The sequence below is a fragment of the Myotis lucifugus genome, unplaced genomic scaffold (assembly GCF_000147115.1).
Source record: "Myotis lucifugus unplaced genomic scaffold, Myoluc2.0 scaffold_1075, whole genome shotgun sequence".
Classification (NCBI taxonomy): Eukaryota; Metazoa; Chordata; class Mammalia; order Chiroptera; family Vespertilionidae; genus Myotis; species Myotis lucifugus.
In genome coordinates, this window is record NW_005872123.1 from 89,714 (window position 1) to 105,550 (window position 15,837).

General features: G+C 38.1%; 1 protein-coding gene across 1 annotated transcript in view; it reads left to right on the forward strand.

Annotated features, from left to right (window-relative positions):
• Positions 1–11,395, forward strand: part of LOC102433857 (complement factor H-like) — a 34,689-nt gene extending 23,294 nt beyond the window's left edge. The window contains exons 10-20 of the mRNA XM_023747966.1: positions 1,696–1,868; positions 2,835–3,017; positions 3,131–3,313; positions 4,776–4,952; positions 5,795–5,971; positions 6,436–6,645; positions 7,346–7,519; positions 8,443–8,619; positions 9,868–10,041; positions 10,266–10,448; positions 10,980–11,395. Coding sequence (XP_023603734.1) covers positions 1,696–1,868; positions 2,835–3,017; positions 3,131–3,313; positions 4,776–4,952; positions 5,795–5,971; positions 6,436–6,645; positions 7,346–7,519; positions 8,443–8,619; positions 9,868–10,041; positions 10,266–10,448; positions 10,980–11,176 — 2,008 coding nt within the window. The 3' untranslated portion in view covers positions 11,177–11,395. The remainder of the gene's footprint in view (positions 1–1,695; positions 1,869–2,834; positions 3,018–3,130; positions 3,314–4,775; positions 4,953–5,794; positions 5,972–6,435; positions 6,646–7,345; positions 7,520–8,442; positions 8,620–9,867; positions 10,042–10,265; positions 10,449–10,979) is intronic.
• The last annotated feature ends 4,442 nt before the right edge of the window (positions 11,396–15,837 follow it).

The following is a 15,837-nucleotide window of genomic DNA, read 5'->3' on the forward strand; positions in this document are numbered from 1 at the left end:
GGCACGTGGGTGGACAGTTTGTGTAAAGCTTTGAAAACCAAACAATCTTGGGAACTATGAGGGTTCCACTGAGGAAGGGGGGATTTCCGGTGGAGATTGACCAGAGTGATGGCTGAGGAGATGCAGAGCAGAGGACAGATCTGGGATGCGTGTTGGTAGAAAGACAGTGACATTACTGAGTGTTGCGTGTCAGGCAGAGTAATCGTCCAGGGACTCACATGCTTATTGTAAATATTCTCTCAGAAGGAAGCAGGTACATGGAGGTGGCGTTTGGTCAGGCAGTGCGGGCAGGAGAAAGCTCTTGGAGAGGAACATCTCCACTGTTGACGTGGGCACATGAGCGTTGAGCAGCCCAGGGACCATCAACATTAGATTCTAAGCTACAGAGTTGAATGTTGAGGCCTAGCTAGTTCAACATATGAGATTCTCACCATGTAAATTACAGCGTCTCATGGGGGAAGAATACAGAATGAGAAAAGAGGAGACCTCCAGACTGAGCCCTGAAGCATTCCAGCATGCAGATGTCCGTCAGAAGAGGAGAGGGCAGCAAAGTAGAGAGAATAAAAGGATTCAGAGAATCAGAAGTAAAAAATGTTGGAATGAATGTTGCCTTAGGTGTGGAGAGATAAAGGGTTCAAGGGACAGGAAGTCTGACAGATGGATTCATAGTCTGGGTGGGTTTCAATTCCACTCCACGATTTGCCAAGCATGTGTCTTTGGGCAACACCAAGCTGATCGGCAACATTGTTCATTTGTCCATTTCTATAAAATATTTCCATGTTGACAAACATTCTCATATTTTTTTAAAAAATATTCTGGTGATTTGTCTACATTCTCCATGCCGGCTTCCACATGCACCTAGTATGGGCTCCACACAGGCTCCTTGCATTATGGAAAAAACAACAATTAAATAAGTCCAATAATGGATCAAATAGTAATAATATTTCTAATACATTTTTATATTTTCAAAGGAACGAATACATCCAAGAGCTTTGAAAATGGGAGGGATTGAGGGCTTGTTTCATAGAGGAAGGCATCTCTACACAGAAAGGTTGAAAACCATTCGGAACCGTGCAACAGGGAGAGCAAGGAACTTGATCTCTTAAAAAATGTTCAGAGACCATGAAGCCTGGGGTCTGGATCAACAAAGGGAGGAAAAGATAAGATGGCATTGGAAGTGTAGGCGTGAAAGAGTAGGGGTTTTATTCTACCTAGGAGTTGATTTAAATGATTAACTAAGCAACTTTTAGTTCCTCTACTAAAATATATGAGAAATGCCTCTCTTTGAGTGTCCTGGTCCCCAACTATATTACATTACTGTAACAATTTTTTTTAAGTATGCAATTTAAAATTGTAGCATTAGTTGTTCTTTAATGTGAGAGAATTGTATTGTTTTGATAATACCAAAAATGTAGAATTTAGTTTTCCTAATGTTATTGATAAAATCAGATTTACTATAAGCTAGTTGATATTACAAATAAGTGTTCAGGACACATCTGTCGCTATCAGAGAGTCCCATATGAATGTGAGGGATGTGTCAGACATAATAGATAATGCACTTCCATGGAGAGCATTTATTTGATGCCTCTCCTTATAGGCAACACCCAGCCACTTATTCTTGCATGACATATAAAGTTTACTTGGCACTGATTAATCATCTGTTCTCATTAAATAATTTACTCTTTTTATAGAAAGAGAATGCATCGTGCCCGATATAGAGCAGAGCTTACTTGCTCAGCCCCAGAAAGAGAAATATGTCATTGGAGACGTGTTGACATTCTCCTGCAGAAATAGACATAAACTTATTGGAGCAGACTCTCTTCAGTGCTACCACTTTGGATGGTCCCCTAGCCCTCCAACATGTAAAGGTGATTAATTCTCTGCCACTCGCTCAAATAAGAATTAGAATGTTTGACATCAGCTGCCCCTTTTCTCTTAATTTTCTGTTGGCTCCCAGTGTGTCTATAACTCAGTGCATTAAGCCAGAAATGTGTGTTGAGTAGTAGATACCTCCCACTTCCTTATTTAAGGAAATAATCTTTCATTGTTGTTTGGACCATATACTGAAAATCTCCATAGATGCACATATTGTGTGACACTGAAGTGACCTCTTTGGTCATAATTTTTGTATAACTTCCACCATTGGTATTGGACATTTCTATCAGCATGGGTCTCACCTCAAGTTTCCCTGAGAATTTCTAGACAATTTCAAGCATCATGGAGTTAATTCAATGCCATATACAATATAACATAGAGTTAAAATTTGTTGATGAAATGCTTGCCTCCAGTGATTTTTTTCCCAAAAAAGTTTTGATGAAATGTTTCTGTGGAATGTGAATAGTTTCACAATGATATTTGGTCATTGATTTGCATATAGTTTTAGATCTTCAGGAGCAGGGGGGGGCACCTTTTCTCTGCCAAGGGCCATTTGGATATTATGACATCGTTCTCAGATCAATTAAAATTATCAACTTAAAAATTATCCTACTGCAATTGGTCAAACATTTAATTAACTCACCCCTAATGCCTTGGCAGGGCCAGACCAAATGATTTCCAAGGCTTTTAAGGCCCTCGGGCCATATGTTCCCCACCCCTGATCTAGAATATTGAATGTTTTCTGGGCTTACATATATGTCCAATGTGCTAGTTCTGTATCATAACAGAGCTAGGAGACATGAATCTGGTGTAAACACCATTCTTTATCCTTCCTCAAGAGAATGCTATAATAAGTTAGATAATAAGTAATAGATTAAAGAAAAAATCACTTCATTTTACTGGATTTTCAGTTGTACAAGAGACACTTTAGCTTTAGTTATACAGTGTTTCTACCGTAGAGGAAGTACAGTCCTGTGATCAACCTCCTCGACTCCCCAATGGGAAAGTTGCCGACACACCTAAAGGGGAATATGAACACGGTGAGGTGGTGGAGTATGTGTGCAACCCCAGGTTCCTGATGAAGGGTGCGAGGAAAATTCAGTGCGTTGATGGAGAGTGGACACCCTTGCCCGTGTGTGTTGGTAATGTATCCAAAATTTCAGTAGTTAGACTTATGTCAACACTTTGTGTTTCTGTTCATATGAAGACTCACTTACATTTCAAAGTTGAATGTTTGTTTGTGGGATTTTCACAGAGGAGGACAGTACATGTGGAGACGTACCTGAGCTGGACCACGGCGAGGTCGTGTCCCCAGCACAGCCCTCCTATCACCATGGAGAGTCAGTAGAGTTCACTTGCGGAGAAGGCTTTACAATGATTGGTCAGAGCTCAGTTACATGCATTAGGGGAACGTGGACCCAACCACCTCAGTGCAATGGTGAGAAGACATTTCTATAATTGATATTTAATAACATTGGATTTTTTATTGTGAAACTGCATGCAACCATATTTTTGAAATTTAGAGATAGTCAATGATAATGAATCAAACATTCGTTGTTTATAGTTCAATAGTGTCTACAAAGGAAAAATAGAAGCTAGCAATAGAATTTTATACGTCTGTCCCTCATATTAACATCATTTAAACCTGTGAAGCTAAATTTTACTTAAAGACACATGATTGAAATTTTGTCCTTCAGTGTTTATTTTGTAACTTCCCATAAACCAGCCTTTCACTCTATCAAGATGTTTCTTTTCTCTGAATAAATAAATTCTTTCAGAAAACCAGCATCTTTCGACATACCACAGCCATCACACCTCCTTTTGACCACAAATCTTCCTCCAATTCTCATCTCAAAGAAGATGACTCATTTTTGTCCCTCACCACTCTGGACCCGCCCTAACAATAAGACTATTTCTCAAGCCTCTTGTCTGTTTTAAATTAATCCCCTTTATTTTAGTTTCTTTTTCAAGGTTGCATTACAAAATCATCCCTTTTCTTTGGCCAATTACTTGACTTTTCTTTGTTCTGTTCATCCTCACTTGACTCTCATCATTTACAAATTATTAACAAAAACTACCTAAGACCTACACTGATAGGTCTTATCAAATTCAAAAAGGATTGCCACCTGCATTGCCTTTTTGAAATATGTAGCTGTGTATGAAAATTCCATAGTCAATATCTAAAACATACTGCAGCCAACATAAATATGTTATTATGGCATTATAATATTACTGGATTCTAGCATGATCTGGTGTATAAAATAGCTTCTCAAAGATTCTAAGAACATATATCCAAAATGTGTCATGACTTAAAAACCAAGTTTCTTATTCTGGTTTTTAGGGATCATGCTAAAGACATGCTGAAATATTCACATTCTAAACCCTACAACTTAGATCAACCTTTTTTGTTATTGTACTTTAATTTATTGAAAAATATATAATAAAACTAGGAAATTCACATCGTCTATTTCCACAGATATTTTTTTCTTTTAACACTTCAAGGTTGTAGAGTAAAAATAATTTAGAGATGTTTGGGATCAAGAAAAGTGGATGTGAAAATTTGCAGATTTCAAACGGGATCATATTTAGTCATGTATGACTCTTCCCTATGTAGATCAGACAAAAGGTGAACCCCAATGTCCTTGCAATCCCCAAAGGTCAACATGGCTTTAGGATGACTGTTCTCTCTGAAACTTCAATACTGGACATAGGACTGTGTGTCCAAACATTGTAGCGCACCTCATGCAGCATGATCAGGAATAACTTTGCTGGTGGAATTTATGGACCTAAGATCCTATTTCATTAGAGTTTGGACTCTATAGTTGTTGTGTTGGGTTATTAATATTAGTTGCTTGGATTTTCATAATCAGTGTTTTCAATGGAATATTTTCATTTTACAGCAACAGTTGAACTGAAGACGTGTAAATTATCAAGGGCAACTGCCTATGAGACAAACTTACAAGAAAGGAATGACTATGAGCATAATAAGAAAATCAATTACACATGTGGGAGGAAGTCAGAGCAGAAACACTCAGTCTGCGTGAACGGAAAGTGGGAGCCCGAGGTGACCTGCACAGGTGAGCTCTTGTTTAGAACATTTCCAAACAGTGATTTTCCTTCCTGCCTTGTACAAGGTGTCTCTTTGTGTCTTAACATTTTATTTCTAAGTCTGTATTATGACAATAATGTTGTAGCTGGAAAGTAATTTAGAAAATAACCAAAACACTGTTTCTGAATAGTAATTGTATCATGTGCAGTGGTCAGCTATCAACAAACCGCCCGGCAGTGCGGTGGCTTTAAAGTCACACTGGGCAGTGGGTGTGCGCATTACTATTGGGATCCCATTGCTACCAAGTTCTTACCTTACAGATGTGCCTATGCCTATAACGCATGTATTTATCTAAGCATCTATGGGTGCACGCTCTATCTATGTCTGCATCCATCTATCTCTGTAGGAATCTACCCATCTAGTCATTTGTCTTTGGTCATTTATCTGTCTGGCAAACACTGAGTCTTATTGCCACCACCAATTCCAATAACACAGAGTTTATTCACTTTTCATATCACTATTGCTCTTCTTTAACAGAAGGGCACCTTGACCCACTCACCTCAATATTTTTACCAATTTCCATGGGCCTAGAATATACAGAAAGCATTTTATATAAGCTAAGCATCCCAAGATTGATCCCAGAAGGTATAAAGGAAAGAACCTACAAGGAAGGCCATGCGAATATAAACCCAATGAGGTATATTAGAGTGACAAGCAAGATGAAAGTATAACATATTTAAACACAGAACAGAGCATTATAGTTTGATCTTTCCAGGTGCATTATTATTGATCATTTTATTCACTGAATTGTTATTTTAATATTTTTGATTTACAATTTTTCATCAAGAAATCTGATTTTAATATTTTTAGAAGCACCACGATGCCCACCTCCACCTCAGATTCCCAATTCTCAAAATATGACCCTGACCGTGAATTATCATGAAGGAGAAAAAATATCTATTCTCTGTCAAGAAAACTTTCTAATCCAGGAAGGAGAGGAAATCGTGTGCCAGGATGGACGATGGCAGTCAATACCGCGCTGTGTCGGTCAGTAGTGGGTCACTTGCGTTACACTGTCTCTCAGATGAGGGTAACCCACACCCCTGCTTTGTGTAAAGGAACAGGATGCGCCCTTTCCCCTACCCTTCCCACTTCATCTCCAAACAGTACACACCATCCAGGTGCAGAAATCCGTCAGCATTATTTCTTTTATAAAGTGAAATGAATGCAAACAGAAACTTCCGGTGACTGTGAAAATACCCAAGTTCTGTGTATGCGTATTTCACTCCTCAAGATGAACAGGAGGAGACTGAAGAGGCATATGGGACAAATGGACAATGACATCAATTTTATGGGCACATATATCTTTGCAAGTTTCAAATACTTTTAGTGATTAATAATTTAATTGGTTCCAGTGACCTTACTTTAAAGTCCCAAACAGTGTTGGATTTTATTTTTCAATTTAAACATTATCTTTGTGCTTAACCCTTTAATCTCTATTTTTCATATAGAAAAAACTCCATGTTCTCAACCACCTAATGTTGAACATGGAAGCATTAATTCATCCAGATCTTCAGAAGACGAGAGAGGAACATGGGGACCCAAGCTATATGCACATGGCACCACATTAAGTTATATTTGTAAGGATGGTTTCAAATTATCCAAAGAAGATGGTATAACATGCCACCTGGGACAATGGAGTGCTTCACCACAGTGTGTAGGTGAGGACAGCATGCAAATTAAAGTTCTGTTTTGATACAGTTCAGTAATATAATCCATCATCATCATCAAAGCCATGAGAAATAACTCTTTAGATTTAGAAACATATAAAACCATTATATGTCATTTATATAGATTTTAATATTTTACCAAATTTTTTGGCATAAACAAATCAAGCCTATTTTTATTTTATTGGTCCATTATGAAATCACTTGTAATTCAGGCATTTTTTCCTACAAAACCTGAAATGTAGTGAAATGAAACCTAACTCTTCATATAAGTGTACCTGTTCATGCTCCTACATATTCATATGGGTTGCAATGAAAGCTTTGTCGCCAGATTTTATAAAGATTTATGTTCTCTCTCTATTGTCCCTTCTGATCTCTTACAGGAGAGGGTACTTTTCCTAAGATGATTCTCAGTGTGTTTCTTTTTATTGCTCATGACTCGTTAGAGAAACATTGATACGCTCATTCTCAAATGTGTTCACAGTTTTCGCTTCAAGTTCTTGCTCAAGCTGACAGCTGGACACACCACAATGGTGGTTTGTCAAGCATTTGTGCACCTTTCCTGACATGTGGTCTTGGCACCTGTGTGATAATTTTCTTTTAAATGAAAGTACCAAATATGATAAACCAAGATATGAAGTAAAGTTCAGTTAGTGAAATACACAGTCATTCTTTCTTTCCTTTCTTTTTTTAGGACTTCCTTGTGGACGACCCCCTGTGGTTGCCAATGCTATTCTTCCTGACAGGATAAACAGTTATCCACATGGGGAAAGATATACATACAACTGTAAACCCGGATTTGGGATCCGTGGACCTGCGTCTATAGAATGTTCAGGAGGAAATTGGTCCCATCCACCAGAATGCACAAGTATAGTGTATTTCATTTTCTTCTAAGGCTGATAAATATCTTTAGTTCAGAGTATCCATGGTAGAACTATAAAACTGCATTAATTCTAGAAGGTATCTCTAAAAGTTCTGGATTCTGCTAGAGAATAAATAGCAGAATTAATAGTAATATGAAAAGTTTGGCAACAGGAGCCAAATTATTTCATTTGATGTCATCCGTGTTCACTTTCCATGTGTTCTGATGGGCATCCTCTGAGTTCTCATCTCTTCCTGTGTCACAGCTGGTCCCTGCTCACCAACCTCATCATTATTCAATTCACTGAGAGTTTATCAGTTGTCTCCTCATAAATCCATAATGTTCTAAGATGTTTGATGTAGCCAGGCCCACATGGCTCTGTGGTTGACCATTTACCTATGAACTAGGAGACCACAGTTCGATTCCCAGTCAGGGCACATACCAGATTGCAGGATCGGATCTCCAGTAGGAGGGCATGCTGGAGGCAGCCCATCAATGATTCTCTCTCATCATTGATGTTTCTCTCAATCCCTCTCCCTTCCTCTCTGAAATCAACAAAAACATAGTTACTTTAAGATGTTTGATGTAATTATGGGAAACAGATTTAGACAGAAGCAAAAGTATCAAATGCACATAGTGTCGGAGGCCCGTGTGGACAGACAAGAATTTCATTATAAGAAGTTTGGTCTTGGTCATGCCCGTTGTGCCCATCTCCTCAGGCTTTCAATACCACCATCCCCACGTTGCACTTTTGATAAATGTAAAATTATTCAAATAACTAAATCAAGATGGCTACCATTTTCAAGTTATTAGAAAAACGTTGTATAGTACACATTGGTTTGGTGTGTATCTATTACTCTAAAGTATAATTATTGGCCAACATGTACTTTTAAAGATTTACTGAAAAGTCTATGTTGTTGCTTTTTCAGAATCAATTTGTTCTAGCCCACCCAGCTATGGCAATGCCATCCTCGTAGGCCGGAAGAAGAATAATTACAAGTCAGGAGACCAAGTGGCTTATAGGTGTCCAGAACATTACCAAATGGAAGGATCCAATTTTGTAGAGTGTAGGGACGGCATTTGGATAGGAACACCCACATGCAAAGGTATTTTGGTGAATGGCTTCTATCTTCATTAAAAATTAGGCATATGATTCTGGGTTAGGCCAGATAAAGGAAGGTTTGTGCCTCAACAGAGAGGAATGGGATGTGCACTCAGTGCTGGGCATTGGGGCCCCAGAGCCCTCAGAGTGTGACCCCGGAAACAGCTGTGTCAGTGTGTCTGGGGAATCGGTAGGAAGGCAAATGCAAACTCACAGGCTCACTCAGACTCAGCATCAGAAGCTCAGGGGTTGTGACCCTGAAACCGTTGTAGCAATTCCCAGCGGGCTCTGCGCCCACTTTTGTGGGGAACCGTAGCTTCAGCCTCTTATTACTTTATATCCACCCGAGTCTCCCAATGAATCTCACAGTGCTCACTGCAGTGCCCTTAAGCACTCACATTATTAAAGTATTTTTAGGGAACTGTACATATATTGTACTCCTATTTTTCCTCAGTTTCTGTGTGGATATCTTAAGTATGTATCTTCTTCTTTAGCCATGTGATATTCCTCAAAGCATGTCAATACTTGACTTATTCTCTAAGAACCTGGCTACTCTACTCATTTCCTAAGGGCCTGAAATCACAATTGAAAAACATGATGTTTGCGAACCACATTTCACTGCCTAATAATATGTTCATTATGAGTTTCTTGGGCTTATAAATTCACTCTGATTTTATATAATCTATGTTTATTTTAATAAACTTAAAAATTTTTAAAGGAACCATCATTTTTTTTACTTTAAAATTTTTTCTTAATTTTTATTGAATTTATTGGGCTGCCATTGTTTAATAAATGGTGCTGGTATAATTGGACAGACACAAGCAAAAAAATGAAATTGGACAACCTTCTTATACCAAAGACAAGAATAAACTCAAAATGGATTAAAGATGTAAATGTAAGATTCAAAAACCATAAAAATCTTAGAAGAAAATACATGGGCAATAAAATCATAGACATTTTTCATAGCAATATTTTTTCTGTTACATCACAGCAAAACAAAGGAAAAAAAATAAAACTACATCAAACAAAAAAGTGTTGTACAGCATAATCATCATTTTCATTGGCCTAAAAATCTCTATTAACCTTTGAGAGAGAATGAGAAAAAAACTTAAGATATAGAAGTTTAACTCTTACCAAAAAATTACTTCATCTTCTTTTTTTCAATCTTGCATGTAAATTCCTGAAGATTTTCCATTTCAATTGTGTCTAAATGATCACTGCATTAGAGATCCCTTTTTTTCTCTTTATTCAGATGTCTCCTGTGGCAGCCCTCCCACAGTGCAAAATGCCTTTATACCAAACCAGAAGCCTAGGTATCGACATGGGGACACAGCACGTTATGAATGCAGGAACTCCTTGAGCCTCTTCAGGAATGCAGAAGTGACCTGCTTAAGTGGGAATTGGACAGAACCACCTGAGTGCAAGGGTAGGTGTCTCATTCTCCCCTCCCAGTCTCTGTGCAGCCTCTGTAAGCACTTGGTTACTAGACTCCTGTCCAGCTGGCCTTCATTTGGTTACTCAGGTTTGTTGCTCTATCGTTTCCTGTAAATCGATTTGGGGCCGGGAGGAGGTAAGTGTAGCTCCCACCTACTCCGCAGCGCCCTTAAAATCAACTGCTCACTCAATAAATCAAACAATATCCTCTCTTAGAGTCCACAGGACAATGTGGGCGCCCTCCTGCTATTGACAATGGAGACATTACCACATTCCCATCACCAGTCTACCCTCCCGGGTCTTCAGTGGAGTATCAATGCCAGGCCTTCTATGAACTTGAGGGAAACAGGAGAATAACATGCCGCGATGGACAGTGGTCTGAGCCACCCAAATGCTTAGGTAAGTCCTTTAATATTCCTGTGGACTCTGAGAAATCCGTGTAATGAATGTCATGTTTGCTGTTTACAACTGAACTTGCATGGACTATCACCCCTCCTGTTGACAACCAAATAGTCATGTCTGAGGGTATAAACTCTGAAAAATTCTTGGGCAAAAACAGCAACAAACAATTATTTTTTTTAATTTTAATTTATTTTCCCTATCACCACTTATGCCTCCACCACTCTCATCCACCTCCACCACCCCCTTCAAAGGATTCTTTAATGAAAGCCCTTCATAGCATAGGTGACATTGTGAATGTTGATTATAACATGCAATGATCATACATTCCACAGAGACCTTGTTTTTACATCATTGATAGTTTAAAATGAGTTATAGCAACATGATGGATTTTCAATGAATTTTTTTGTAAAAGGATTTGAGAATAAATTCCTGGATCTGTGTAGAATGTTCTACATGAAAGTGTAAAAGTCTGTGGAAAATATTTGTATACTACTTAAACTTTTATGTTCCTTTTTTTTTTACCTTCAGATGCATGTGTAATATCAGAAGAAATCATGGAAAAACATAACATAGAGTTGAGATATTCATATGCGAAAAAAATTTATTCCAGAACAAATGATTTTGTTGAATTTAGGTGTCGAGAAGATTATCGTAAAGTGTCACCAGCATCTGCATTCCGAGTACAATGTCATGAAGGAAAAATGGAGTATCCCTCTTGTGCATAACATGAGAGCTATGTGGCAGTTTTCAAATTAAAAAATGCGCCTTCATTCAGAATGTTTTGATATTAATCCAGTTCTTCTCAATATATTTTTCTAGTAGGGTGAAACTCACTTTTATTCATTAGTCAGAATTCCTGTTAAATGCCATGTGGGAGATGTCATTGTAATCTGAGACCAACGGACCACTTCTCATAAGCATCTCATTAAACTGTGACAAACCAACATTCTGTGTGTTCTGTTCATGAAACGTCTCTGGCCAGAAAGTAGATGCCATCTCTCCCCTCCCTGCTCCCCCACCACCCTCCCAACTTTCTCAGCTTCTCCACAGCTGTGGGCGTTTTGAGACTAATTTCAGAGGAAAAAAATAAAAAATGCTTGTCTCCATCTTCACCTTAAAGTCACTTCACAAACACGTCAAAACCAAACTGTGTCACACCCATGTTCACAATAGATGGTAGAGGTTATTACTTAGTTTTGCTTATCTATCCATGGCTCACTACAAGAATATGTTAATTTAAATTTAATACATACAAAAAGTAAGACAATACATGCTGAGAAGTAAAAAGAACTCTTTCATGATGATGTGGGCAGGTGGTCGGGGTAAACTGCCGGAAGTGAAATTCATGGATCATCAAGCAATTCCATAGGCATTTCTACTTCTTTGCACAGGGGCTGTGGTCAGCCTGTTAGATGGTTTCCCTCTTTGGTAGATAAAACATGGTACCTCGGTGTAGTTTAAGGTGCATTTTGTTAGGAAAGTGCTTCTTTCCATTGAAGATATTTAAGGACTCTTTCTTTTGGGTTTTTCTCTTAACTTTCTCATTAAGATACCTGTCTCTTTTCCTATTATTTTTCTTTGTTTAGAAATAATACCATCATCACTTTTAATTTCCTCTTCTGTCATAGAAATTAAAGTATTTTCCAAGTCGTTAACTGATTTCTGAGTTCACGTTAATTTTTCCAGGCAGATCTTTTTAAATTGTTTGTTCTATATACTACTCATATGTGCTTACTCTGTGTGTGGGTGTGTATTTCCGGAATCCCTTCTTCCCATTGGTTAAGGTGTTTATTATTATGACACTTCCACACCGTGATAAACAGAGAATATTTGTTATAACTATAGATACTTAAAAATGAAACTTTCCAATTTAGTTCTTTTTAAACATGAATTTTAGAATCATGTTGTCAGTGACATTTAATTTTGGTTAAATAAGACAATTTTTCTTGTATCAAATTGAAAGCATGAATTAAGTAGAGAATAGACATCTTAATGATAGTAAGTCTTCAATCCACAAACACATGGACTTTTTCATTTCTTTGAAATTTTTTTCTCCATCTGTTTTGAAATTTGCAGTGTAGCAATCCTACCAATATTTTGTTGGCATTTTCCTTCATATTTTAAGTCTTTTAACATTTATAAATGATAGTGTTCTTGTTTAACATCTCATTTTCTAATGTTTGTTTCTAATATAATGAAAATGCATTTGTATATTAGTTCTAATAGCTCTTTTTTGTGGAATTTTAAAGGTTTTCTACAAATTTATATTTTATTCTTTCCTTACAGAATTCATGCAGTTTTCCCCCTTGCCGTGGTCTCTGGTGTTTCTCTTTTGAATATTATTTTTTCTAATATTACCATAACCACTCACCTTACACAGACTTCGTTCTTACAAAGTTTACATTTTCCAATGTTTTGTTTTCAACTAGTCACTTTAAAAATATATTATTTTTTTAGTTCAGTGAGGAAGGGAGAAGGAAAGAGATATAGAAGCATCAATAATGAGAGGGAATATATTAAAAATATTTTAACTGATCGGCTGCCTCCTGCAAACCCCCTAATGGGGATGGAGCCCACAACCCAAGCATGTGCCCTAACCAGGAATCAAACTGTGACCTCCTGGTTCATAGGTCAGTGCTCAACCACTGAGCCATACTGGGCGGTCTCAACTGGTCATTTCTTAATATTTACATTGGTCTGTAGGGAAACAGCTCATAATTGGGTTTTCTCTTTGTTCAATTTTACTTCATCTTCTTTCTTATTGGCTTGTCATTGTGATTTACCATCAATAATGACTACTGATGGATGTATTTATGCCGATTACTTCTAATTTGTGGCACTTTTGCTAGTATTCTTTAGAATCCTCTTCATTCTTTTACATTAGTCTATGCTTTTAGCATTTCATTTCATACCATTAGTTAGTTATTAGGTATCTATTTTTTCTAATTGATCTAGGGCTTATAGCATCCATTTGGGGCAATCAAATGGTAGTTGATTATTAATGAAAACTGAGTGGTTTTGCAAAGCTTTTTGCACTTTGATATTTACTAAGTGACCTACGTAAACTAGCTTCCCCTTATTTCACTTAAATTCAGAGCCGCTCTAGGTAACTACAGTGGATTTAAACCCCAAATAGCAGCGCTGGACTCTCTATGCTAACACATCCGGGGAGCCCCACCATGCAGTTCCTAGTCACGGTCATCCTCACCCTGTGGGTCTCCTGGGCTCGTGGACAAGGTGAGTTGAAACTGACAGGAATATTTAGCTTCCTTTTTAAGTAGGATTTAATCCTTCTTAATTTCTCTTTATTTTATTTTTGTTGATTCTCACTTGAGGTTATCTTTTCCATTGATTTTTAGAGAGAGTGGAAGGGACAGAGAAAAGGGGAGATGAGATAGATAGATAGATAGATAGATAGATAATAGATAGATAGATAGATAGATAGATAGATAGATAGATATGGATATGAAGAGACACATAGATTGGTTGCCTTCCTCATAAGCCCAGATCAGGGCTGGGACCCAACATGTAACCCAGGTACATGCCCTTGACCAGGCGTGAACCTGAGATGCTTAGGTGCCTGGGTCCTTGCTCTGACCACTTAGCAAAACCTGCCAGGGCTGTCTTTGTCTTTTTAATGAATTTGCTGGTAGAAACTTTGTCTTAAGGTCACAACATTCACCATTCGCATGGAGACAGTGACCCGGTGGCCCAGTGGCACCTCAGTTCTTATCAAATAACAGTACTGTATTGAGTTGGCAGGTTAAAATAAACCAGAGAGAAAATACATACATATATATATATACACACACACACACACACACACACACACACACACACACACATATATATAATCATGATGGGATAATTATCACAACTCACCTCAGGGGAAGTAAAAGCAGATCGTTTGCTGTCCTCTGAGTTCCACAGTGTGAGAGCCACTTCACAGGGACTAGGGAGTCATGTGACGATGTTCATGAGGCCATGACTAGAACACGTCACAGAAAAGCTCAACTATTACTCCAGCATTGCTGGGAGACTCTTATTCCCAATACAAGACAATTTGGAGAGGGATAGATAGTTTCATAATTTTACATATGGTGAAGATATTATAGATAATTATGTCAAACCATCATCAGGTTATACATTTTTAAAATGTTTAGTCTCATACATTTTAACTTTAAAGTTATTATAGGTCATTAATGTTACTGTCAACTTAATATTTTAACAAAAACAGCTATATGTAACAAATTTCTTTTTAAAAAAAAGATATATTTAATTTCCAGTGTAATCTCGCTGAATTTTATTTTGTTTTCTGAGACCATGAACAAATGTTGAGACTTGAAACATTTTTAAAAGCACTTGTATTATTAAATTTACAAAAACTTCATTATAATTTTTCTCTGTCATTTATTTTAACATCTATTCTCACTTTTTTAAAAATTGATTTCAGAGAGGAAGGGAGAGGGAGAGAAAGACAGAAACACCAATGATGGGAGAGAACCATTGATCTGCTGCCTCCTGCACACTAACTACTGGAAATCGAGCCCGCAGTCTGGGCGTATGCCCTTGACTGGAATCCAACCTAGGACCCGTCAATCCCCAGGCCTACACTCTATCCACTGAGCCAAACCGGCTAAGGCCAGTCCTCTCATGTTTGAGTTATCATAAATTAGAACTTGAGAGAGCCCATGATGTCTCGTCAAATACCAGGTGTGAGTAGACTATGCATCACTGTCCGCAATTTCATAATTTGTTATGTGCTGGGGTTTTTTTAGTGTTTAATTTGGGCAATTTCCTTACGCAACAATGATCACAACACAGCAAACTTCCCTGGTGTCCCAGGGGAAAGCACCCCAGTCCCCCGTTCACTCATCGGAAGGACTCGAGCATCTCTGAGTAGGATGTCTGGGAGCGATCCTAGAGCAAACCTTCTGGGGTCCCCAGGAGGGGACAACACTACCAAGTGCCTGGCAGAAAGAGGCTCAGAATAAGTGTGAACCGTCCTTATCAGAACTTCACAACCCCAGGGAGTTGAGGGCAGAGGAAGGCACGTATGATGAGGTCATTGCCGCCTACGGAATATCGTGATGGAAGTGATGGCTTTGGGGAAAGAGGATTCAAGACACAAGAGCCACAGATGCTCCAGATGAGCCATGCGGGAGGGAAATGAGTGATGAGGGGAAGGATGGAGACCCTGCTCATTCTAATGCCACTTTGCTCGTTGGTAAGAACAAGAAGTGGCAGCCAATGGATTCTCATATAATGATTGTATTCAAGGGTAGTGATTTCTGCATAATCCACGTGTCCTTTTCTTTTCAGAAATAACATGTGATCCTCCAGTAATTCCAAACAGTGATTTTGCTTCTAAAATGAACCAATACGG